Source organism: Phocoena phocoena, chromosome 14, assembly GCF_963924675.1.
Source record: "Phocoena phocoena chromosome 14, mPhoPho1.1, whole genome shotgun sequence".
Lineage (NCBI taxonomy): Eukaryota > Metazoa > Chordata > Mammalia > Artiodactyla > Phocoenidae > Phocoena > Phocoena phocoena.
Genome location: NC_089232.1, coordinates 50,252,510 through 50,279,866, shown reverse-complemented (window position 1 = coordinate 50,279,866; position 27,357 = coordinate 50,252,510). Strand labels below are relative to the sequence as shown.

At 38.1% G+C, this 27,357-nt stretch overlaps 1 protein-coding gene across 3 annotated transcripts in view; it reads left to right on the top strand.

Annotated features, from left to right (window-relative positions):
* The window catches only part of PPP1R21 (protein phosphatase 1 regulatory subunit 21), a 56,365-nt gene extending 30,580 nt beyond the window's left edge, over positions 1–25,785 (top strand). The window contains exons 13-22 of one of the 3 annotated variants that reach the window (XM_065890931.1): positions 2–94; positions 4,216–4,343; positions 6,770–6,922; positions 9,241–9,333; positions 11,823–12,065; positions 18,155–18,187; positions 19,377–19,493; positions 21,609–21,707; positions 22,717–22,845; positions 25,108–25,785. In XM_065890931.1, coding sequence (XP_065747003.1) covers positions 2–94; positions 4,216–4,343; positions 6,770–6,922; positions 9,241–9,333; positions 11,823–12,065; positions 18,155–18,187; positions 19,377–19,493; positions 21,609–21,707; positions 22,717–22,845; positions 25,108–25,137 — 1,118 coding nt within the window. In that variant the 3' untranslated portion in view covers positions 25,138–25,785. The remainder of the gene's footprint in view (position 1; positions 95–4,215; positions 4,344–6,769; positions 6,923–9,240; positions 9,334–11,822; positions 12,066–18,154; positions 18,188–19,376; positions 19,494–21,608; positions 21,708–22,716; positions 22,846–25,107) is intronic. The other 2 variants (XM_065890933.1, XM_065890934.1) reach the window with 2 other exon arrangements.
* The last annotated feature ends 1,572 nt before the right edge of the window (positions 25,786–27,357 follow it).

The following is a 27,357-nucleotide window of genomic DNA, read 5'->3' as shown; positions in this document are numbered from 1 at the left end:
GGTACGGAGCCAGATGGACTCCTTCGGACAAACTACAGTTCTGTCTTAACAAATGTTGGTGCTGCTCTGCATGGATTTCATGATGTCATGAAAGGTGAGGCTTGGAAAAGAACATAAATAAGCTTTGTCCCATTTTCCCAGATCTGCCTGAATGAGATTTAAACAAATACTGCCAAGGCTAATAGACCCCACATAAAGGTTTAGTAGCATTTGGCTTAACGTTGAAGTGCACAGCTTACTGCCTTCTGCTTTTCCCATCTGCTTCTTTCCTGAAGGTAAACAAAGTGCTGAAGAGAAACCCTTGTGCCCGGAACTTTAGCCAAAAATACATTACACTGACTTAAGGCAGGTGTATGAATTTTATCAAGCCAGACATGCTATTCAGAGGCATTTAGCAAAATACTGCACTTGTTAGAGCCCAAACATGAAGGAACTGAGGAAATGAAGGTTTAAAGATCCCAGAAAGAATGCACTGGTTTTCTCTGTAGCCTCCTGTGTGTTTCTGTGTTTAGAGTACCCATTATAAGTCCTGTTTTGTTCAGGAGAGCCTTAAGGAATGAAGGTCTGTCTTCAAGCTTTGGTCAGTTTTTAGTTGCTATGTGCTTCTAAGAATATGCTTGTTGACGGTCATTTCATTTGCTTCCTAGCATGTGATTCTGAGTCCTGATTTTTTAATCTATATTTCTGCATGGCTTCTAGGTTTTTTTCCTCTGTTCTTTTCCGTTTGAAGACTGTTGGAGTAGGGGGAGGAGAGGAGGGCAGGAGCAATTATTAAGGACTATTGGAAATAGCCCAGGTGCCTGGATTTTTCACTGAGGTGTTTAGTGTGCAGTTAGTGACCAGTTGCTGGTTTCACAGAAAATACTTTTTAAAAACTTAAAACTTTGTTGGATGGCATGTATAAGATGGCTATATTTGGGGCCTTTCTATAGGTTGGCACATAACCACATAATAACCTATGTTACTGGGAATCATTCTTAGTTTCAGTGGAATTACCCAGTACTACCTTACCATTCAGTCTGGAAAATGGTCCTTCCTGTGGCTTGTCTTCAATTATAAGGAACTTTAAAAGTCACTGTACTTCTGGAGCTAACACTGGTTGCAGGAATCACAGCTTGCATAGACAGTCTTGGTGGCAGGTGACAAGAGGCAGCCTGAGCCCTGCAGAACCTAGTCTGGTCCATAGAAAACCCAAGGGACTGGTACCTTTTTCCTGTGCAGTTTTTGGTTTGGGGAGCTCAGACTTAACCATAGTCCTCTATTCCAGAACTTTACGTAACGTAGAACTAGGCCATTGAAACCACAAGTAGCTCTGTGGCTACACGTTTTTTGGTTTTGTTTCCTAAGTTTTCCTATGCTAATGTTACTATTTGTTCCTGCTAGTGTTTTCTCTAGAATTTTGATAAAAGAGAGGCTAGAGCAGTGGAGGGTAGCTGTCCATTGAGGATCTTAAAGCTTCATTTACATTTCAAAAAATCTTGATTTTATTTATATTTCTATAAATAATAATGTACTTCTGAGTTTTCTAAAAATGCTTTTGTTCATATATGACATAGGATGCCAAGTGGTCCAAATCAAAGAATGTTACTATTATTATTTGCTATGAGCTGGTGGAGATTATCAGAGGAGGATCAGAGGCTCCCTTAGCCCCTTTTGTGCCTCTGCTTGTTTCTGTCCTTGAAAGTGAACATAATATAAAGAGAGAAGACTGGGAAACATGAAGGATGGTTGGCAAGCAGATTATGGCCTCTTGTTGCTAGTTTTACAGTTCAAATCTGTCTTCTTATGCAGTTGGAAGACTGTTGTGTATCTCTCATGAAAACTCAGAGTGAGCATTAACTTGCATTACCAGAATATACTTTGTTTTTAAGAGAACTTTTATTTCAAATCTTTTCCCTTGATGCTTTGCCCTTAATTGCTTGGTCCAAGTTGGAAAGAAGGAAGGAAGGCAGGCAATCAAGAAGGCAGGCTGGGGTTTCCCTGGTGGCACAGTGGTTAAGAATCCGCCTGCCAATGCAGGAGACACAGGTTCGAGCCCTGGTCTGGGAAGATCCCACATGCCGTGGAGCAACTAAGCCTGTGCGCCACAACTACTGAGCTTGTGCTCTAGAGCCCGCGAGCCACAACTACTGAAGCCCGTGCGCCCTAGCGCCTGTGCTCTGCAACAAGAGAAGCCACCGCAAGGAGAAGCCCGCGCACTGCAACGAAGAGTAGGCCCCGCTCGCCGCAACTAGAAAAAGCCCGCGTGCAGCAACGAAGACCCAACGCAGCCAAAAATAAATTAAATAAACAAATAAATAAAGTTATAAAAAAAAAGAAGGCAGGCTGGTCTTAGTATAAAAAGAAAGATGTATAAAAATGTGTATCCTACAAGGAATTAAAATGGAAGTGAATTAATCTTTTAACAAGTGGCATTCTAAGTGAGAATTGTTTGATCTTTGGTCTCAAGTCTAAAGCAGGTAGACTCATAGGAAACATAAAAGAAAATAAAACTGTTGTCTAGGTCACATGATTTCCTTGTACCTTTTGGAGTTAAACTTTAATGTCGAGGAACACCCTAAATAATGAAAATATTTGGACTCGATAAAGAGTAAACAGTTGGATTGGGAGAATTATTATAGTCAAACTACAGTAGCTCTGATCCACTAGATGCCATGGGAGGATTCTTAGTATTGTACATCTTTTATAAGTATTTCAATCACCTACACCAATCAACCAAGATTGCCTACCAACCCAGTTGTATTATAGCATTGTATACAGACAGTAAAATATTGAATAAAACTTTCTGTGGTGTATAGAAAGAAAATGTCTACTCTAGGGGCTAGCAAGTTCAGTATACAAAAAAATGTTCAGTGTTCTAATTGAATTTTCATTCACTTGGATATCTTATGAATATATAGAGGATAATCATTTATTTTTAAGAAATATTAAACATAACAGTAATTACCAATTAGTTGGTTCCTTCACTGTGACAACTACCATAGTAGTGTAGGGTGTTAACAATAGTGAAAACTGGCTAAGCGTATCCAGAAACTCTCTGTAGTTTTTCTATAAATCTAAGACTATCTTAAATTAAAAGTTTATGTAAAAGTTTATATATATGTGTATATAACACAATATATATAAGTAATGCAATTTCCTAGTTTTAAATTTCAGTAAAAGTAATCTTATTCATAAAACAGTAATTTTGTTAAAAATCATTATCATACTAGGTTAAATCTCAGATACCCTTTCTTTTTGAATAGTCTTATTCCCTTTTAATTATCTATAGTCTAAAATCAACTAAATTTCTTGATTCTGAATAAATGAAATTCTTTGTATACACACCTGCTATAAAAGTTAGTTTCCATGTTTTGTGATTTATTTTTTGCTTTGTTGGTAATGATGATTAATGCTGTTGTAACTGAAGTACTGTAAAATATTCAAAGGAGGCTGTACCTTTTTATTTAAAAATATAATTGCCCTTCCTTGTAAATCAATGCTGTCTTGGTAATTCTCCCATTTTCCCTTATTTCCAGGATGAAATTACTTTATTTCTCAGAGACCCAGAAAACCCCAAGCTTAGCTGTTTGGCGAGTTTCACCTACTGCTGTTTCTGTCAACACATTTATATCTAAGCCTCCCTTCTATGCTTCCATAACCACAGGCCTTTGTTATAGCTTTCTTGTACTAGAGTCAATAGAATGGGAAGCCAGGTGCTAGAGTATCCAATCCTTATTTGGCCATGCAGACCTTTCTTATTGTTAAAGTATGTACTGGCAAACCAGCTAAGATCCAGTAAGGATTGTGGGACATTGTGCCTGTGTTGGCTGTTCTTTTCCAGCCTCATGGTTTGTTTGTATAAGCACAATGTACACTCTCATTTGTGCCTGCTGGACTATCAAAACAAGGTTTTTAACTGGTAAATATTGCTCAGGGTCCTTTACCCGGCGCTAGAATGAGGGCTAACACTCAAATGAAGGAGAATGAGACCCACTTGCTAGGGGCCGTAATCGAGACACCAGGATGGTGTTAAGAGACCCTCACTACTCTCTATTCTTTCCATGTAAGCTTGAGACCTAATTGATATTCAGCACAATCCTCATATTTGGGACCATTTTTTGTCAGATTTGTCTTGTAAATTTGTAAGAGTAGATATAAGAAGTTAACAGGCTGGTTATCTGTATAAAACTTGTATATAGATAGTAATGAGTTTTCATTTGATTGGGTTTATAGATATTTCCAAACATTATAGTCAAAAGGCTACAATAGAGCATGAACTTCCAACAGCAACACAGAAGCTCATAACAACTAATGATTGCATCCTGTCATCAGTAGTGGCATTGACAAATGGAGCAGGAAAGGTAATTTTTCTCTGGTTTATATTGACATTAAATTAACTCTTAAATATGCTCCCTTTTTTTTTCTTTTGAGTGGCCTAGTAGGAAAATTGATCTGTGTAAAGATTTTTGATTACCAGGCTTTTTTGTAAAACAAAGTTGTCTCCCTTTTCCTCCTTCCTACCTAATATTTGAAACAATATGGTAGTTACTGTTAAACGTTTGTGATGAGGAAGTGGGTCAGGCACTTCTGACATTTTAATGAGATATTTGATGATTGAAAGATTCCAGGTGGTCTCACTATAGATCCTTGTGTGTATTAAAGGTCTGCTATACAGAAATTGGGATATAGAAAAAGAAAAAGAATTATAAGACCTTTGTTAATATTTTGTTTTTTCCCCTCCAAGTTTTTTGTTTGTTTTTTGGCAACACTTGTGATAATGCTACTTCTGTGGTTTTTGTACCCTAATAAGTGCTTTTAAGATGACTTCAACATGTGTATTCTCATTGAATTCTTAATATCAGATAATGATCATTTGGATTAGGAAGTACTTAATTGTTATTATAAACTGACCAGAGCGCAGTTTCTTTAAAAATTGTTCTGTCTTGGATAGCTGGTTTCAGCAGGTCACATTCTAAGAGCACATGTTCATGTGGCTGTCATCAAAGCCTTTAGTGACTAAGATTTCTCTGAGAACTACCCATACATATAAAACCAAAAGTACTGTATTCAGGACTATCTTAGCCCATTTATTTCAGCAGACTCAACATAATTTCTCAAGAAAGTGCTAATCTCTATCTGTGTTATATACCTTTATTTTTCTGACAGGTTGACCTTAGTAGGAGCACACTTTTTTCAAGTGTTTTAAGTTAATCAGAAATGATCATAGGTTATGGTAGGTATTCAGTGTCACCTTTCCCAAAGTCAGGCCAGTCTTCCTGACAGTCTGCTAAGTTTGGGGCTGTAATTAAAAGGTGCTGCCTTTCGGATCTGTCAGCTCGCAGGTGAGTGCCTACAGGATTCCTTAGCCAGAAGACCATCCCCACTGCCTCCTCTTTAGTGCTTTCACCCACAGGCATTCTGGAAACTTTCTGAGGATGATTCTGACTTTGATTCAATTGTGAACAATTTCTGGAAAAAGAGAATGTTGACATTTTACAAGAGTCTCTGCATTTGTCACTTTTTAAGGAGAACTCTGGAATATTAAATACCTATATACTTCATAGCTTATTTTACATTTGCTTTGCCTGAAACCTTAAGAGTTGTCTCAAGGAAAGGTACTTGATCTTCACTCTGAAATTTTCATAAATGGTTTTTAGCTAAAGTAAGTATCTGAACTAAGTATTAGTTGGTGGCAGCTTAATACTTAGCTAATGTGATTTGATTAAACTAAATTTTATCATTTGTAATTTTTAAAAAACCCACTAGGACAGTATAACATATGCATGTTAAAGAACATTTGGGAAATGTAGAAATATTAGAGAGAGGAAAGAAAGTTAAACCTCACCGTATACTACCACGACTAAAATGCAAACACTGTACTATCTGTGTCATACACGGGGAATATACAGCTCAAGATTTTTAGAGTTTTCATTTTCTTGAATACTATCTAACATTGAATTTCGTTTGACACAGTAAAATATTAATGAAAAAGATAATCTTTTAGACCATTAGTGAGTGATTGCTTACTTTTTGAACAGTTTTTGCCAAGGTAAAGTACTCTTGTTTCACAAGTTAGTTTTTCTTATTTATTGAAATAGAATACTCTTTAATGTATTGAAGACTTTAATTTTTCTGGCTAATAACTTTCTTAGACATTTTTATTTATATCACCATTTCATATAGCACTGTAGATTCAGAATCATGGCTCAGCAAAATTACAGTCATGGATCTTTGTTGTTGCTTACATAGATTAAGCAAATGTTAAATCTGTAAATGACAAGGGTCTGCTGAATTTTCAGTCTTTTTCTTTCCTGTTATTTTTGTAATGCACAGATTGAGATTTACAGAATGAAATTTAAGTAGAGATCATATATTCAATATGCTTGTGTCATGTCTTGTGTTGGAATATGAAACATTCAAAGTTAAAATGCAAACGGAATGTATAAACCCAAACGTATATATTTTGAGAGCAGGGGCAGACTTAGTAAGGTAAACAGCTCATAAACATTGTCTACAGAATAAATCAGAATCAGCCTTGGTTTTTAGAAATAGTAGAATTTGTCTAGATTAAGACATGTCACAAGTCTGGTCTCAAAATTTATACTGTATTGTGTGTGTTATAAATCATTCCCTATGTATTCTTTTCAAATAAATGTGGGCTTTTGAGCATGTGTTGAAATTCATTTCCATTCTGAGTATCCTTAACTTTGATCTGAAAACTATTAGATATATATTTTAGATATATTATTGGAAAAGAAAATTTATCTTCTTGTCACACTTGGTTTAGATTGCATCTTTCTTCAGCAACAACGTGGACTACTTCGTTGCTTCCCTGAGCTACGGGCCTAAGACAGCGAGTGGATTCATCAGTCCTCTCTCAGCTGAATGCATGCTGCAATACAAGAAAAAAGCTGCTGCCTATATGAAGGCTTTGAGAAAGGTTTGTGAGCTGCTGTTAACATTTAAATCAGAGGGAAAATCTGGAAAAATTCCAGAGAATGGCAGAAGTTTTCCCACAGTTCATATTGTTTAGGTTTTATACAATTTTGAGGGACAGGTGGTTGGTGGGTGTTGCGAGGTGGGCGGGGGTCTTTGGAGAGGAGGATGGGACAGAGACCTGAATCTCATTTCCTAGGCTGTATTAGACTTAACGTTTCCAGTGGCTGGTAGAGTGTTTAGGGTGAGACAGCCAGGCAGCCATTAAGTGTCAAACTTGAGAAAATCTTAAACTTGTAGAAATTTAAAAAATTGAAATACATTTATAATTTTCTTCTCAATATAATAAGAATACATGATCATTGCAAAAAGAAATCAGAAGAAACAGCAGTACATGAAGAAGAAAATCCCACAACCCAAAGGTAGCTCCTCTTAACCATAAAATTTTAATGTGTATACATGCATGCACGCACACACACATTATAAAAAGCAATGTATCTGGATACATAGACTGTTTTAGAATCTGTTTTTTTCCTCTTTAATGCATTGTGGATATCTTTATATAACAGAAATATATATCTATAAGTATAAATTGCTATCATTTTAATGCATCTAGTATTTCATCTATAGTATTTCGTTCTATAAATGTGTGATAATTTAATTAAGCCATCCATTGCTAGTGGATTTTTAGGTTGCTTCCTATTTTTCACTGTTATATGCAATACTACAGGGGATATTCTTGCACATGCAACTTTGTGTATTTACCTTTCTCTCTTTATTTCTTTCTAACTTTTAGTTACACAATGCATAAATACATTCTTATATTACATGAGAACATTATAGGTAAATTACAATCCCTAATTCCAGTTCCTCTCCAGAGGTAACTATAGTTATCAGTTTGGTGTGTAACCTTCCAGACTCTTTTGGAGCATTTGTACTCATCTCTGTAAACTTTGAACTATATGCAAAATATGAAGAATATAAAGACTTTTCTAATTTTTTTTAACTAAAATGCATGTTTCATTGTGTAGCTTCCTTTTTTCATTTAAAATGTGTTTTAGAGACCTGTCTGTATCAATAGATATGATGGCTACTTTATTCATTTTAAACACAGCATTGAAATCTATGATATAGGTATTCCGTGGTTCATTTAGGTAGTCTCTTTTTGGTGGGCATTTAGGTTAATTCCAGTTTTTCACTGTTAGAATTATACTGCAATGGATAGCGTTGTGAATGCCTCCTTGGGCATATGTGTGGATTACTGAGAGGTGGAATGTTCTGGGTAATGTGGTTTTAAGTTTTAATATTTACTGCCAGATTACCCGTAAGAGTGGTTGTACACTCCTAGAAACGTATAAGGCTACCTAATTGTTTTAATTATATCTTTATGATTAATTCCTAAAAATGGAATTGCTCATTCAAAGTCTGTGAATGTTTCAAAGGTTACCTTTTTATAGTTTACCAGCAATAGAAGTATAAATTTAACCCGTAAATTTAATTTGTCAATCTTAGAAACAAGAAGTTCTGTGTTATTGTTCTAATTTTCATTTCTTTGCTTGTTATTGAAATAGAACATCCTTTATAAATTTACTGTTTATATTATTTCAATTTCCTGTTCAAGTTGTTTACCTGTTTTTAAATAAATGTTCCTAATTGGGGTTGAAGGAGCTCTATGTTAAGGATTTTAGTCCTTTGTTTATGTCGGAAATAATTTTCCTCAGTTTGCTGTAATAATTTTTCAAAATTTAGAAGTTTTAATTTTTATATCATCAAACCAGGCTTTTTCTTTATGGTGGTGATTCTCAGGTGACTCTTGGAAAGCCAGTTCACCTATATTTTCTTCCAGTATTTTTGTGGTCTAAACTTTTTAGATTGAAATCTTCAGCCCATCTTGAATTTATTTATTCTGATATAGGTATGAAATTGGGGTCTAAATAGTTATTTTTCTAAATTATTAACTGATTGTCCTTGCATGACTTATCCTTTCTGCATTGACTTAAAAATGCAACATTTGTCACATAATACATTTTTGTACGTGCTTTTGTCTGTTTCTAGATTTTCTGTGCCATTCCTTCATCTGTCTATTTTGGTGCAAGTCTTATGGTTTTAGATAGTGTCGCTTATAACCGGTATGACATGTTCCCCTTCATTCTTTTTCTTTTCTTTTTTTTTTAAAGTTCTTTTTTTATGTGTATTAAAGGAACTAGTCTATGTGGACATACATCTGAATTTTATTATCAAACCTCATTTAGCATTCTTATTTGTAAGATCAGGGAAATGATGCGACCTTTTTCTTTATTTCTTATGATGCTTTTTCCATAGCCCCTCTTGGAATCTGTGCCTTATGAAGAAGCACTGGCAAACCGCCGGGTCCTTCTCAGCTCTACTGAAAGTCGAGAAGGCCTTGCACAACAGGTATGGCATCGGGAAAATCATGGTACTTGTTAAAGAGCATGAATATAAAATCCCCTATAAAAGGTTTTCGTACACATAGAGCAATTTAAAAGGCTATGTAAGTAAACATGTAAAATTAATTAACACATGCTAAAAAGCACCATAAGCGTAATTCATTGAAAACCATTTGTTGATACTCTAAATAAGTCATCCTGATTCAATTGGTGTTATGATTGCCAATAAAGTAATATCAGCACACTCTGGCCATGCTGATTAATTATTTAGGTACTAGATTTAAATGTCTGAAATAATAAGGCAAAAAAGGGGGGTGTGGCTAGAGACTCAGTGAGTTATTTTTATTTCCTAAATGGACAGGAATGAAAAATTTCCAGTGCTCAATTGATCAGTTGAATTTGGGTGGCAGGTGGAGGTAGGTGGTATTATTTTTTTCAGAAGTTGGTACAAACTGACCCCAGTTTAGCATTCGCCAGAGATTTATTTACTTTAACACCTGGCTTGCTTTAGTTTTGGAAAAATTTATTTTAAAGAGAGCACAAATTTATCTGAGACAGTATTTTGCCTATGCCGACCTTATTTTCATTGGACACATATCACTTATCTTTTCAACATTAATTCAATAGGATGTTGAAGCTAAAAATTTAATCCACATAATAATTCCTAAAAAACAAAATTCCTGAGACAAAGAGTGAAATGTGGAGTATCTTAAAAATTTATTTTAGATTTCCTTCTTATTTTATGTGAGGAAAGTAAGGCTCAAAGAAATTAAACAGCTTTTATCCATAGTAGCTAGTAAGTAGCAGAATGGTCTGACTTCAGAGCTATTGCTTTTCTCACTCTGCCATTGACCAGCTGCAGGCTAGTCTGATAAGCACTCCGGGTCTCACATCCTGCCTCTCTAAAGCGAGGATAATACCTACCTTTCAGGGTCCCATAAGGATTAATTGAGCCAATGAGAGGCAGTGTGATCGGGTGAAAAGAATCAGACTTGTGAGCCAGACACATGAGGTCCCACATCCTGGCTCTGTTTGTTAGCTTTGCAGGTGGTCGAGCTGCTGGGACTTCAAGTTCTCCTCTTTGAGACGTGAGAATTGTAGGACTGTTAGGAGGCTTCAGTAGGATACTGGCAGGAAAATATCATGAACAGTGGTACGTGGTAATTGTTCAACGATGATAGTTGGTAAAGCATTTGGAATTCACTCTAAGATTGTTTTTATTTTTATTTAATTCTCAAGCTTTCATTTGCCTTGAAAATTAGCTTTTTTTAAGCTTCTTATTGAAGCATAACATACTTAAAGAAAAGTATATAAATTATTAATATATTTCAGTGAATTTTCATAAGTAAACACATTAATGTAACTGGTAGCTAGATAAAATTTTTTAAAAAGAATATTTCTTTATGTAAGGTATATACCTGTAAAAAAAAGATTGCCAGGACCTCAGAAACTTTCCTCATGCCCCTTTCCAGTTACTACTCTCCTCTTTCCCCAGAGGTAACCATTATCCTGCATTCTTTGTTCTGTTGCCTGATACCGAACTTCATATTAAATGAGAATTATGTAGCATCTCTTTCAGATCTGGCTTCTTTTGTTCAACATTATATTTATAATAGTCATCCATGTTATGTGTAGTTGTAATTGGTCCATTTTCATTCCTGTTGAGTATTCTGTCGTGTGAAAATACATAATTTATTTATCCATTCTTACAGCTTATGACTATTTGGGTAGTTTTCAAGTGTTTGACCATGGTAGGGCTGCTATGGGCATTCTTATACTTGTCTTTTGATAAACATACATGTTTTTCTCTTGGGTGTATACTTAGAAGTAGAATTGCTAAGTCATAGGATACAAGTTCAATTTTCAAAGATCCTGCCAAACAGTTTTCAAAGTGTTTGTCCCAAATTCCACTCCCCCAAGCACTATATGATAGTTCCAGTTGCTCCATAAACATGTCCATCTTTGTATTTTCTGTCTTTCATTTTAGTCATTTGGGTGGTTTTTTTTGTGTGTTTTGTTTTTATTCATTTGGGTGGTTTTAAATTGCTTTTCCTTGGTTAATAGTGACATTGGATACCTTCTTTTTTATGTTTATAGTAACGTTCAGGTGCCTATTCAAGTCTTCTTTTCTCCTGTTTCTCTATTGGGTTGACTGTCTTTTTATCATTGATTTATAGAAGTTCTTTATATATGTTATGGGTATTAGTCCACTGTTGGATACATGCATCTACCACTTTGTGGCTTTCCTGTTTACTCTCTCTATTATACCTTGTGATAAATAGAGATTTAAAAAATTTCATTCTAGTTCAATTTCTCAATTTATGGTTGTGCTTTTTGTATCCTGTTTAATAAAACGTTCCCTATTCCAGGATCAAGCTTTTTTGTTTTCACACCTGTGAAGTAGTTTTGGTCTACATTCCATAAAGTATTTTTTTTTGGCTGGTAAGTTTTGTCTGCATCATCCTCTAAGGTGCAGAACTCTCTGTTGCTTTCAAGGTTCAGCAGAGTTTGGAGAAGATTTCTAAACTGGAGCAGGAAAAAGAACATTGGATGTTGGAAGCACAGTTAGCTAAAATCAAGCTGGAGAAAGAAAACCAGCGAACTGCAGATAAACTGAAGAGCACAAGTAGTGGGCAGGCGGTTGGGGTAGCCCAGGAAGGGGCCGCCGTGGTGACCGCTGCGGGCCAGGAAGATGCGTCTGCCAAGGCTGTGCCGGTGCCCGTTCACAGCACTAGTTTGGTAAGTGTCTTCTTTTTTTAAATGGTAATTGGTGGGGATCCATCTTAGTGTTCAGTGTTAACCATCTAAAGTACATGTCACTTGATAACAGGAATAATCCATGTGCTCTAGAAAAAGCAGATTGGTAAGCAGGATGCCCCCTTCAAAAAAGCAACCTTATTAAATTCTCTTTGATTTTACATGTGAGACTTCCCCACGGTAAGGGCTGTGGTGCTGGAGAAGATATAGTAAGTCAGATTTAAGATGATTCTGTTTCTCCACTGCAACATTGGTGATATGGGGGTTATGTTTCTGACAAAGGACTAACTGCCTAACTTTTTATAGAAATGATGACAAATACCATTTTTAACCAATTACGTGGTGTATTCCTAGGTAGTATAAAGCTTTATGACATACGTATAATATAGAAACCCATCAGGTTAGCTAAACTTCATAAGACAGTATACTGACAAGTTATTTTGCAACTTTATATTTCTTGCTTATATTTAATTGCAGTGATTTAGAAGGTGAAGAAACATCTCTGTTGGAATTATAAAATTCAGTTACATTGAGAAAAGTTTTCTGATTATATTTTTCTGCCCACTGTTAAAAAAAATTAGAAAATCTAGAAAATGAGAAATCAGGAAGGGAAGGGAAAAAAACCCTCAAAATTAGAATGATCTCATTAAATATATTTTCGTTAGCATTTTTTGAGAAATTTAAGGAGAGCCATGGCACTTTTTGACAGCCCTGTCCTAAGGCTACCCCTGTAGCTCACTGATGCTTTTGAACAGCAAGTTATGGTCCTTCTCACATCTCCCTTGCATCTGATTCAGAGCATACCTGATAGTAATATATACAAATTAACTTCTGTTTTCAAGATGTATACAGACCTCACTGCACATCAACAGTGTGAGAAACGTGGATTATTATTAGTTTTCTTAGGTGTGATAATGATACTTTGATTATTTAGGAGAATACCTTTATTTTTTGGAGATAAATGCTAAAGTACTCAGGGTAAGGTATCATCATATCTGCAACTTACTCTCAGATTGTTCAGGAAATATATACATACACAGATAAATTAAGCAAATGAGCAAATTGTTAATTACTGAATGTAGATGGTGGCTACATATGATTATTATACTTTTTTCTCCAACTTTTCTATATGTTTGAAAATTTTCATAATAAAATGTAGGGGAGGAAAAAAGAATGAAAATGTTTTAGAAAAGTAAAAAACATAAAGCAGACTTCTCAGAGCAGTGATTTGAATGGCTGCTGTGCTCACTGGATGATCCTATGTGACCCCTGATGGCAAGGCTGAGTCTCAGCCACAGGTGTTGCACATTGCCTCTGATAGGGGAAGGTGACTGCCTAGAAGAACATTTAACAAACAGAGCAGAATTCTGACATCAGTTCGGGTACCATCTGGGGAAGTGCAACACTGCCAGCACTCATCTTTGGACTTCCCTTCAGAGTCTGTTTATTGATCAGGTCAGACTGTTCTCCATTGGGTCTGATTTCTTCTTTCTCCTGTCTTCTCTCCCTGCTTCCCTGCATCTGCTCCTTCCGTTTTCTCCCATTTGCACTAACAGTAATTGGTGCTGGCCGGGAGTAACTATGGGAGCAGACCAGGGAGGGCACTGATGACAGTGATAGTAATTGCAGTAATCATATGCCAGCCACGGTTCTAAGGACTTTTCAGTGTGTTAACTCAGTCAGTCCTCACACAGATCCTATGAGATTGCAGGTACTATCATATCTTCATTTTATAGATGAGGAAACTGGTGGACAGAGAGGTAGAGTAACTCATCTGAAGTCACACACTTGGTAAGTGATGGATCTAGGGTTCAAACCCAGAACATCTAGGTCCACACCCTGTCCTTTTAATCAACATGGCCTTTTGCTCTGATGGGTGTCAGAAAATAGATCAGCGGACAAACGTATTTGTTTATGGCTTGCCTTTCTGAAGTACTGGAAGTTGGCAACACTGGTGTATTTGAGTCATTAATGTCAGTTGCTGAAAGTTGAGGACTGTCTTTTTATTTGAACATTTTCAAAGGAGAGCACACTATTCTTACATATGCAAGTGAGAAAGATTTCCAGGGACATGGGAAACCTTTAGTACCAAACACTATTGGTCTGTGAGTGATGATGACTTTATTTGGGTTTGGTGAGTTTGGAAGTTGCTATAACTTTAAGTTGTCTGTCTGGTTAGCATGTGTGTGCTATTTCTGTCTGCATCTGTTAAGGATCTCTTTCCTCCCACCCACTTCATAAGGTGCTAGAAGAGTAATTTTCCTAGAGTATGTTACTGATTATGCACTCTATTGCTTCTAGACTTTTAGTGGCTCCCTGTTATCTATAGGATATAGTCTACTCATTAGTTTGGCATTCAAGGTCTGTGAACACCTATTCCAAACTACGTTTCTTCAGCATTTCCCTGTACAAACTCAAACCGAGCTTTCTTTCCTGATAATGTTTTTTGTGTTTTTGCTTCCCTGTATTGTTCAAGCTGTTTCTTTTGCCTGGATGCCTATTTATTCATAACTCCTGTCACCTACATACTCAAATACTTTGCCTTCCAACTTCTCAACTTTCTTGAATTCAAAACTCTTCCCATCATTAAGGTACAGTTGAGTTGCCACATTTTCCATGAACCCCAGTTTTGGGCATTGTCTTTGACAGTCAGGATCAGAGAACCAAGACCTGGTTGGCCTCCTTGCATTTTTCACAGTCTAGTCTATATGGTGAATCTATTCCCGTCCCTTGGTTGCTTTCAGTCTAATGGAATGAGAGCCTGGATAGACATCTGTCCAGAGTGCTGGGAGATGACAGAGAAGTCGCCTGGAGGGCTTGGGGAGGGCATCCCAAAGGAGGTAACATGGGTGTGTTTCATAAATGAGCAGGAGACCAAGGCAGGAGAAGAGTATTTCAGGCTGAGAGAAGGGTCTCCCCACATAATTCACTTTCTCTCCTGCACGTGGCAGATTCCTGCCGAAAATAACCTGGAGACAATAGAGAGAAAAAGGGAGGCTTTTTTTTTTTTTTGCCTTCCCTGATGTTTCCTTTTCAGCCTCTTTTTATCACCCCACCGCCCCCGCAACCTCCCATCCTGCCTTAAGTGAAGTTAAGTGAACTGAGTGTGTGTGTCTCCTTCTGTTGTCGTCCTCTTGGGTGTTGGAACAAAGTCTATGCCCATTTTAAAGTTAATTGACTAACAAAGGAAACTCAAAAGTCCCCAGAAGGTTCCTTTGGTTCAAGCACTTTGGGGCTGAAAAAGTTACATCAGATAGAAACTTCTTATTTCTAACCCTATAGCATTGCAAAAGTTAACTGTTTATTATGTTTAATTAACATATCTAGGACTGTAATTTGAACATTCAGCCCCCTGTTAATTATTGTAATAAAAGATAGGGACTTCTCTGGTGGCGCAGTGGTTAAGAATCTGCCTGCCGGGCTTCCCTGGTGGCGCAGTGGTTGAGAGCCCGCCTGCCAATGCAGGGGACACGGGTTCGTGCCCCGGTCTGGGAAGATCCCACATGCTGCGGAGCGGCTGGGCCCGTGAGCCGTGGCCGCTGAGCCTGCGCGTCCGGAGCCTGTGCTCCGCAGCGGGAGAGGCCACAACAGTGAGAGGCCCGTGTACCGCAAACAAACACACAAACACACACACACACACACACACACACACACACACACACACACACACACAGAATCTGCCTGACAATGCAGGGGTCACAGGTTCGATCCCTGGTCCGGGAAGATCCCACACGCCATGGAGCAGCTAAGTCCGTGCACCACAACTACTGAGCCTGCGCTCTAGAGCCCTCGAGCCACAACTACTGAGGCCCGCGTACCTAGAGCCCGTGCTCTGCAACAAGAGAAGCCACCACAATGAAGAGTAGCTCCGCTCACCGCAACTAGAGAAAGCCCATGCACAGCAAAGAAGACACAATGCAGCCAATAAAAAAGATAACAGTAACCTCAAGAAAGAAAAAGCACAGAAAACTACAAGTTTTCATTTTTTTTTTGCTGAAATTAAAATGCACTGCTTAGGGCTTCCCTGGTGGCACAGTGGTTGAGAGCCTGCCTGCTGATGCAGGCGACACGGGTTCGTGCCCCGGTCCGGAAAGATCCTGCATGCTGTGGAGCGGCTAGGCCTGTGAGCCATGGCCGCTGAAGCTGCGTGTCCGGAGCCTGTGCTCTGCAACGGGAGAGACCACAACAGTGAGAGGCCCGTGTACCGCAAAAAAAAAAAAAAAAATAGCACTGCTTAAATTCACAGAATTTTAAAATATATATATTTCAAGTATAAAAACAATAAACGTACGTTGTAGATAATTTTAAAATACAGAAGAGTAAAAGAAGAAAAAAAGTTGACATTTTCCTGAATACCCAACAACCGCTGTTAACATTTTTTTCTACAAAATTTCATACTTGGTTGACATTATACTATATAAAATTTAAAATCTTTTAGCATAACATTAATAAACAAACATTTATCCTGTTATTAGAAACTCTATGTAAACTTAGTTATTGATTCCATAGTATTCTATATAGAATATACCTAAGTTTACCTATGACATTGGTTATAATTTTTATTATTTTAAATAACATCTCATTTTTATGCATAAGATTCTTTCTGCCTCCAGATGATTTCTTTGGGGTATATTCTCAGGGTTAGAGTTATTGGGTCAAAAGGCATGAATGTTTTTAAGTTCCTTGATCTCTACTGCCAAATTATTTTCTCAAAGGACTGTATTAGTTTAAACTCTCATCAGTGGCATATGAGAAAATGTTGAAATTATAAATTTTGCAACTTTTTCTTGAAGTTATACGATTCCATTCCTTTTCAGGACTGTTTGCTGTACTACATTCTCAAACCATAACCGAGGAGTAAAGGGGATAAGGGGTAGATCCCATGCTTGTGATTTATTTTGCCAAATGTACTCATGTTTGAATGTATAAAATTAAAATGATGAGTGTGTTACTGTAAACGGTTTTTCACTGAAAGACTAATTGCTATTCCTGCTTTAGTGTGTAGAAAGTTATGGCTCCTCTATTAATAAAGGTCTTATAAAAAAGTTCCTTTTACAGCTAGGTGGGCATAACATTCATATACTGCTCACAGTTCAGAGTAGTACTCTTGAGGATATTATTTAGAATCCATGAAAACTGTTTGTTGGCTGTCATCTCTGATTAACAGAATCCATCAAAACTGAGTTTCCAATAGTTTCCTTAACTTACTGAGCCCAAGCACTTGCCCTTCCACTTTGAACAATAAAATGAATTCAAGAACCATGACTACTATCTGTTTTTGAACTCTGAATCCACAAAAGGAAGCTTTAAAAAACCTGGCGGCACTTCAGTATGTCTGTAATACATATACTTTTTCATTAGCTTAAATCTGAAGTTAATACTTATTAATGTCATAATGGTATTTCTTCTTTATCCTTTTGACCTTTCAGCCAGAGAGTTTGCTATTTGTGTTTTGCGTTTGGAATGTTTAGTTATTATGGTCACCATGAAACTGTCTTTAGGTCTCTTTGGCCGCTGCTTTGGAAATAAGCGTAGCAATGACAAGAGGAGTTAAAAACTGTTCTTCCTCTCTCTCTTCCCAGACAGTTTGTTGGGTTTCAGTGAAAATGGCTAACAGCATTCTGATAGAGGAAATAGTGATGGTCACTATCCATTCCTGCCTCATGACAGAAATGATGACTGTGGTTACTTATCTGTAGGTCCAGCTTCTTTGTGTTGAAAGATGATTGATTTGAGGGTAATCGTCTAGAACTCCACTGCTAGTGTGCTTGGTTTTTTGTTGCTGTTGTTGTTTTGTTTTATTTTTTTTTAATGTTGCTTATTTTATTTTTTTATTTTACTTTTTTGGCCATGCCATGTAGCCTGTGGGATCTTAGTTCCCCAACCAGGGATTGAACCCCAGGCCCACAGCAGTGAAAGCTCTGAGTCCTAATCACTGGACTGCCAGGGAATTCCCACAAGTGTGCTTTGAAACAGTGTGAACTGAGAAGAGAAAAACATTACAAGTGTTTAAGCTATTGCGTTTGAAGTGTAAGCAGTCTGTTCTAAAGCTTTTTTCCCTTATGTTCTAGATTGGGATTTTAACCAGGACGTCTGACAGTAAGGTAATGTGTGCTTAACATCATGTTGTTTGTTAGTAAACATCTTGCCACATGTTTGTTAACAAAATCCGCCAAAAGTCAGCTTCATCTAATTGCGTTTCTGACAATTCTAGCAAATGTGGATCCATGTTGCTTTTCTCTCTGGGTCAGTTTTAACTGTCACCGATAAATTACAGCCTGTCTGTAATTGCCTCCTTGAATGACTTGACTTGGCAGTTTGACAAGCTCTCTGGCATGTGGCAGGAGGCTGCGAGCCGTTACCCTCCCAGTGGGCCAGCTGGCAAAGCAGGGCTTTTCAGGGCCTTGACCATCAGTGGGCTTGGTAGTTCTTTTCAGCCCTCAAGTGACTGAACCCAGGTCAGATTTGGCTTGTCAGATAGGTTTGCACATTTTAGTTTTGAAATATTACAAGATTTTGAAATATTACAGATATTACAGGCTCACAAATAACCATTAAAAGAACACTGAAGTCACTCAGCTTTCCAGTCAGTATGGTAAACTGGTAAATATAGTTCAAGTAAATTCTTTGATTTCCTTATTAGCCTTATACTTTAGGTAACCTTGAACTTCTGCATATATTTTTAAACTAAACTGAGTGGTGTGTTATTGCTAGAGTGACTAGTAGAAATCTAGTCTGGGACAAGGGCCATAAATTGTTCATTATAGAAATAGTTTAATTTGTTAGTATGTTTAAGAGTATAAGAGCTTTTTTAAGAGAATTTGGGGGAAAAAAGAATGTTCAGATTTTTAGGAGTTCCAATAAATGCTCCCCTTTCACCTGTTCTCTTCCAGTTAGAGGAGGACATAGAAGTCAGACAGATTGAGATTTTGAAAATTAGGTGTGTGGCAGATAAAAACTGAGTGGAGAGACATGACCCCATGGGTGGTGGGCGTCCCAAGACTTCACTTCTGCTTTGTTCTCTTGAAGCCTCAGCTTCATTGTGAGATAGGCAGGGTGCTGAATAAAAGAAATTTGCAATATATATTTACCTGCCCTGTCTGAAGTTTCTCCGAGGGGTGGGAAAACTATGATTTCCCATCAAATTTCAAAGGAAAATGTAGGAAATGTCTTTTTTTTTTTTTTGCTAAAGTGATATTAATTTTGTTTTTTTTCCTCTCTCTCTCTCTCTCTCTCTCAGAACTGCTTCATTCCACTGGCATTTATTTATTGAGTTATGTGTGCTCTGTTTAGGCTCCAGATGTGGAATCTCGGGAAGACTTAATTAGAAATCACTACATGGCAAGGATAGTGGAACTGACGTCTCAGCTGCAGCTGGCTGATAGCAAGTCAGTGCATTTTTATGCTGAGGTGAGTGGAGAGTTTATTGGATCAGGTGGATTTTTCTAACCCCTTCAGGAATTAGGTCACTGTCTAGCTGTTCACTAGAGGAGAGAGGTCAGAGTCTCTGTGTCTGCAATATGGATTTGGTTAGAGTTCGTATAGATTGGTCCACATACCAACCAAAAATCTTTATTGCAGTGAATATAACAGGTAGCCTTTCTTATGGTTATGTTTTGGAGCATTATAATTATAGATTATAATCTTGTTTTAGAAAGTTATAAAAAAAAAAAAAAAGAAAGTTATAGGCAGGTAACATTCATAGATCAAGGAATTTTCGTTTAGGGAAATTCAAAGCAAAGTATGCCTGATTCTTTGTTTTTTTTTTTTTTAAATACTCTCTAGTTTCTAATGACAACTTGTGGAAATCAGTTTTTGTAAATGATAAAATGCAAAATGTAACCTCTTTCAACCTTTAAAAAATACAAAATCTTTCTTTTTGTTACATTTTCTTCTTCCCTCACCAAATAATTCATTTTCTTAAGAGGATTAGAAAAACACTATGCAAGATAATAAAATTATACAAATTCATTGATAAGAAGGGGAGAAAATGAAGGAAGAAATTACAGATATCAAAGAGTGAGAAGCAAATGATAAGATAGAATGGATGTCGCTCAATATATAAGAATACCTGTAAGGTCTCTGATGGGAAACTTTTTATTAAAAGGTTAGTTATAGATGTTAGACGGAGAATTATAATGCTTTAAACTGTGAAGGAAATTGACAAAGGAAAGACAACACCCTTCATTGGGATGCGACTTTGTGATTTTCTCCTGTTTTACAGAGACGGAGAAGAGTTGATAGGAATCCAGTTGCTAGGAGTGGAGGGGGGCTTTGCTTCTTTCCTCCTGCTGAAATAAATGATGTGCCTAGCTTAGTGATGCATACCTGTTTGATAAGATGATCAGTAGTGATGGCTGTTGAGCTGTAGAAAACGGGGAGGACGGCAAGCTGAACTGCTGCAGTGCTTACCATCCCAGCCACTCAGTGCACACAGCACATCATGGTGGCCTGGTTTGGATCCCTAACTGCCTTCTGAATTACTCTCTTAGGCTTGATTGTCATCCTCATGAGGACCCGTGCTTTGCAAAGCTCTTTCCCTCTTTTTCAGGTTCAGTGCTAAGCACACCGATAGATGTGCGGTTAAAGGAGGGTGGTTGATTTGGTTGGCTTAACTTTCCTGAAATTCTCTTGTGAGGAGTAAAATGAGTAACCGGGGGATTTCTGAGGCTGTCTTACTTCCAAGAGATTTGCTTATCTTAGTAAATTCTTTCAGCACAATTGTGACACAAGAATTTTTAAATTGTTCTCGTTTTTCCTTGTCTGTAAACAGGAAGCGGTAACCCTCTGTACTACTTTACTGGAATGGTCGGTCTGAGCCTCTGATGTTGACATAACATTTGAACATGTCTTAACAGATCCTCCTTGTCAGTCTCATGGTTTATCAGAAAATTTAGTGATCCTTTTAATGGCACGCCCTCTTTGAACAGTAGTATGAAATAGAATTTTTCTTTTTTCTTCTTGATCTACTCTGTCTCTGGATAGCCTTGGTTAGAATCCCCAAAGACAGCAAGTGGGATCTTTGAAGTCCTGTACTCATTTTTTTTTTTCATCTGTTGAGTGGGGCTGTAAAGCTTTTATTGTTTCTGTGATATGGTCTCCAATAAAGGACTTAAAACACAAGAAAAGTATCTTAGGATTCATATTGCATGATGCCATTGATCACTTTTGAAATAACCACTTCCCTTCTCATCCAATGGGGGTGTAAATGAATCCTGGGTAAATGTAGAAACTTCTGGTGGTTTTGTAGCCACTGGTCATCAGGCTAGAGCTAGGAAAAAACAGCGATGAGCTTGGGTTAGTAGACTTTTTTTCCCTTATTAAAATGATGAGAGTGAGGCCCACATCTTTCTTTTGTGTGGTCCAGTGTGTGGTACAAGGCCTGTAGATGTTCAGTAGATATTTGTGGAAGGAAGGGAGGAAGTACTTTCGGTTTGGGGGATTGTTTTCTAGTAACCTTCCCTGAAGTAAATTTGGTTTGGGGAAATGGTCCCTGGGATAATTGAATGTTTTCTGATTTAACAGTGCCGAGCACTCTCTAAAAGACTGGCCTTGGCTGAAAAGTCTAAAGAGGCACTGGCAGAAGAGATGAAGGTAGCCAGTCAGAACAACAGCAGACTTCAGGTGAGTTCATGCTACCTAAGCAGTGTTAGTATGTTTTTCAATTGAAAGTTCTTGGGCCAAAAAAATCAGCATTTCCTTTCTCAAATGGTGGCATTTAACCTCTAGACATAACATTTTTCTAACCATTTTATTTCTAACTCATTTTAAAGTAACATCTCATTTATGTCAGGCAAGAAGTAGTTGTATTATTTATTGCTCTGACTTTATTTTAATTGTAAGTAGTTTTGCAGTCAGCATTTCTTTGAATAGTACTTATTTACCCGAAGTCCTTCCCTTTTCTCCTCCTTCCAGTTAATCCTTGTCATGGTGGGCGGGAGGCTTGTTCTGTTCATGTGACTCTGTTCCTTCTCTTTACTGTTTCATAAAACGGACATAAACTGGAAGGTAGGGCTGCAAAATATTCCTCCTTACTCACTGCTTTGTTTTAAAGCCTAGCTTCCAGAAAGCCCCTATTAAATATAGAAGTGATACAGGCAAAGAAATAATTCATGCACTTCCTCCTGGTTTCAGATTCGTTTATCAGATTAGCTAGGAGCACAGGATTAGATTTTAAAAGGTCCTTTAGAGCCGGAGAGCTGGAAAGAGAGAGGAAAGTGCTTCTTCCAGGGAGGGCCCTGCCTAGAGGATGGTGGGCCGTCAAGGTGTGGGGTAGTGGGGACGTGCCAGAGATCACTTTCTCCACCTCACCGAAGGTTCAGGAAAACCTAAGAGAAAGATCATATAGCCCACTTCTTTTTTTTGCGACATCTTTATACCTGGCACAGAAGGAAACTTTTTTATTTTTGCAAAGAAATTCCGAACATATTTTGAAGGCTGAGAAAAACGTCTGCCCTGTTTCTTTTAACTTAGCTCTCTTGTTAGTCCTGTGGCTTAACCTTCATATTAATTGATCAGATAGGTCATCTTGATAGGTTACTTTTCAAACATTTTTTTCCTAAATTAAAAAAGCTTTAGAGTGGTATGACTAGTGGGGTTTTGCTTTCTCTTTTCTTTTTCCCTGGCCATTTAGGATGAGCTGACAACTACCAAGAGGAGTTATGAGGATCAGTTAAGTATGATGAGCGACCACCTGTGCAGCATGAACGAGACACTATCTAAACAGAGAGAAGAGATTGACACACTAAAGATGTCTAGTAAGGTAGGAGAGGAAGGGGTCTCTCTGCAATGTAATATTTAATATTTAATGTATTTAATACAAGGTATTTCATTGCTGTGTGTTTCAGAAACAAAAGGTTAAGAGATCTGAAGTGTTTATAAATCATTTCACTTGTCTTCTTATCTGAAAGTAGAATGAAGATTCTTTGATTGAGTTGTAAGTTGAGAGGAGGTCTAACCTCTGAGGCCCTAACACTGTGACCGTTGCTTTTTGGCATTTTGGGCATTTTTGGCATTTCTGCTACTGTTCTGTTAGTTAGGAGGATTCTTGGGGGGTTTATGATGGGGATTACTCTTATCTATGTGAATCTAAAATGGTGCTGTTGAAGAGTAACCTTCTTTAGCAAATTTATTCTCATACATATTCATATAACCTAGGACTGTCTTGTCCTTTTAATTCCAAAAACTTCATAGATTTCATTTCCCATAAAGCCTCTGCTTGTCCAGGCTGGGGTCAGTAGATATTGGTAATGTTTTTGTGTTGAAGGGCATATCCACATATCATGTCTCTTTGTTGTATCATAATGTATATACCCTTACCATGAAAGGTAAGCTTCAAGAGGCCAGGGAGTTGGTTTCATGCATCATCTCAGATGCTTGGCATATTTTGGTAACCCAGACAATACTCTGCCACCAGCAGCTTGGATTTACTGTCTCCAGCCTGTGCTCTGAAATCCACTGCTGCCCCTTACCGATCTAGCAGGCATGTACTGAGTTCCTGCCGTGTGCTGGCTCTGGGGAAGACATAAAGATGAACAAACTATAGCTTCATTTTAGCATCTGCCAGTGGTGGTACAGAGCAGCATCCCGCTCAGTTGGTATCTCCTTGGAAAATGTATCATGTTAATGCACTAGAATCTGCGTTACGTAATTTTGCTTCTCAGTGGAGTTTTGTGTTAATGTTTGGCCTCTGGCTGCTTCAGAGAATGTCTGTAATGCTTTTCTGGGACATCTTGTGATGATTGTAACCACCCAGTGTGGTTCTGATTCGGGTTCTCCAGTTACTTGTGCTTCAGGAACTTTAGCTTGGAGGTAGAGGGTGGAGGTTGGGCCTCCTTTAACGCTTTTGGCCTCTTGATATTCCATCAGGGCAATAGCCGACTCATGTAGAAAGCACATGTGTTAGTGGGAGTAGTAGGAGAAAGCCTGCTTTAGCACCTAACATTTGAAAAAAAGTAGCAGCGATTATAGGGAAAGTTTTCAGGCCTCAGAGCTGCAGAAGGCATTCGGTTCTGAATTGAGAAGGGTTATTGTGGGGTATAGCAAAGCTCATTGTCCCAAAGGTAATTGTATTGCAGCCACTTTAGAAGTGAGGGAAGTTTTAAGCCCTCTTAGAACTTTTTAATCTAGTCCTTAGAATATCTGTCATTAATGAAACACTGAGTTAGAGATCCTTCTTCACTTTGTAGTTTCTGTTCTTAACCTTTCCTTGATCATTCTGTGGTTCCTATATTTTGCACACCTCCCCCATTTATTAGTCATTTCAATTGCTATGACATCGTCTTATGGCTGAGTTGACATGGCCTCCATTGGATACCAAACAAACGTCCTGAAACCATTTGTTTGCTATGATCTTGCTCTTAATGTTTGTGTTCTGCAATCATTTCCTACTTAATGAAAAAAAGTATTTATATGTAATAGTTAAATGTAGGAATTTGAACCTATCCAGAAAGAAGAAAAGTTACATAAAACTGGAAAGTCCAAATCTCCATATGTGAGGGAATTGGGAATAAGTTAAGACATCTTCTCTCTAACTTGTTCTCAACTGGTATCTGATCTTCCCCTTGACAGTAATCATTACCATTGGGGTGTTAGTTGGCACATGTTCAAAATTAGTACCTATTAAGACCCTTTAAAAGGTGTTTATTTCAACAGCAAAGGAACATGTTCAGGCTAAAAGTTTTTATCAGCTTTATGAAATCATAAACTACATTGTCTTTGGAACAAAATTAATATTTGAGGTTTGATAAATCCAAGATAGCTTTCTTTTCTTTCTTTATTGCCTGTCCTCAGACCCCAGGGGAATAAGGTTCATGGACGGAGAAAGTGGAGAGAGTTAAAAGTAACAAACCGCTCTGTGATTCCTGTTCAAAAGTTAGCGATGCAAGGTTATCAGCTGTTCTCCCTCTTGGAAACTAAAGTTTTCCACAGTGAAATATGGCTTCCAGACAGCTTGGTGTCTAAACTGCATGAATGATTTTTCTAGAGGTTGGCATTCTTATTATTGACATTTTTCTTTGCACAGGGGAATTCTAAAAAGAACAAGAGTCGATAGTTTACAGAGAGCTGGTTGGCGACTTCTTTTCAGAGCTGCTACTGCTGCGCGGAGCTGCGGGGCCGAGACTCCACGTCCAGGGCTGGCCGCCTTCAGGAAGCTGGAGTGTTGTTGGACTTAGTAAAGTAGTCAGTGTTGTAAATGGCCTTGAAGTATTTAAAATATATTTGTAACCAGTAAGGTAAATCCAGAATTTGATGTTGACAGTAAAACGGAAAACAGTACACACACCATGGATATTGTAGGTTTCCTTATGCTGTTTTTACTGTGCACTTTTTAAAATTAGGCTTTAATTTCAGTATGTAAGAACAACAAATATTTTGTATATTTTCAAACTCAGTGATATGGTAATCAATTTGGTATCTGTGGAATAGGTATGTGTTTCTGGATAAAAAGCTTAAATTGTCAAACTGTCATTAATTCTTACTGTAATTGAAAGCAGTTTCCAATTCTTTTTGAAGACTTGTTCATTGTCTCTCTCTCCCCCTCCCTCTCTCCTGCTCTCTCTGTCTGTTCTGGAGGGAGTGGGCCTTGAAAACTTCAGATCTTGTGGGTTTATTATCATTGTCTTCAGCTCTTCAGTACCCTCTCTGTGTTGGAATAATAGCTTAAGGAAATTGATGTCAATAAATTCGTACTTATATCAAACTTTCAGTCTCTCTATGAAAATCTGATGAAGGAAACTAAAACTTATTAAAGTAAGCTTCACAAAATTACCAAATCCCAACTGATTTTGATATAATCTTTCTAATCCCCCAAATTGGAATAATTGTACAGTTAATCCTTTATTAAGGCTTTGAGTACCTCCCAAGGTACTTGTAACCATGCTTCAAGCGAGGACCCTGAGCCCTTTCAGGCTCCTCTTGGTTTCTTTCATAAACATTGTGTCATTTCAGTGTATATTTCACGGGTGAAATTTTTCCCAGCACCTCCATCCCCAAGTCTCTAAATATGTTGCTCCTTTCTTCTGAGTTTCCTGCACATGCCCATTTCACTCCAGGTCCAAGTCCCCAGACTAGGTCCGCAGACCTGAAACGCCTTCTTCCTCACCTCCCTGCCTGCAGCTTCATCTCCTTTGAGCCTCTTCTCTAGGCAGTTGCTAGTCACCCTCCAAAAATGCTTTATTCTGTTTCACCTGAGAGCTCATCACCAGCTTCCCTCCGTGCTCAACATAAAGGCCAACTCCTTGGCCTCTGGGCCACTGTAGAGGCAGACTCTGGTGGTTGTGCCCAGTCCCCATAGTATGAAAGTGTTTGAATCCTGTCTCGGAGATCTCTGGGTCAGTCAGCTCAGTCCCATCCTCCCGGCCCTTTGAGTCCCTAGCCCCTTTGCCCTTTCCGTTTTCTGTGACCTGCTCATTTTAATTCTCCATCAACTGAACCAGCTGTTTTCACTGCAGCTGCACCTAAGTCCCCAAGCACCGTGCTGATTAGCTCCACCGTAAACCTAGAGTTTCCTGCTCCTGCTAGACCTTCAGTATTCTGTGATGCTGCATTTGGAATTTCTGGTCCACTTCTATTCCTCCTTTGGAGAGTTTGGGATGAAGGAGTGACCTCATCTGGCTTATGTTTTAGTGGAATTGTGGGCTGCTATGCTGAGAATAGATTGTAGGGGAGCAACGGCGGAAGCAGACAGACAAGTTGGGAAGCAACTGCAGTAGCAGGAGGCTGTTGAGAGATGATGGTAGCCTGGACCGTGCTGGTGGTAGTGGAAGTTGTGTGAAGTCTGTTTCTGGATTTATTTTGAAGAGAGTGGATAGGAATTGCTGAAATTGCAACTCTTTCCCCCGTACACTTCTATTACTCTTCTCTGCCTTGTTTTACTCCTAATATTGGTTTGGCCAAAAAGTTCATTTGGGTCTTTCCATAACATCTTATGGAAAGGCCCGAACGAACTTTTTGGCCAACCCAATACTTATCAGACTCTAACATACCATATGCTTTTCTTATTTATCTTATTTATTGCCTGTTTCCAGGCAATTTATTGCCTGTTTCTTCTAGAAGATACAGCTCCACGAAGGCAGGGTTTTGGTCTAGTTTGTTCACTGCCGTCTTCCCCTGTACCTGGAACACTGCCTGGCATTCAGTGAGCATTTATTTGTTGAATGAACGTTGACTGGGCGGAGTGTGGAGTGTGAGAGAAAGAGGAGTCAAAGGTGAAGCCAAGGATTTTGACCTGGCTGAGAGGGAGGGTCGAGCTAGCTTCCACCTGGTTGTCACT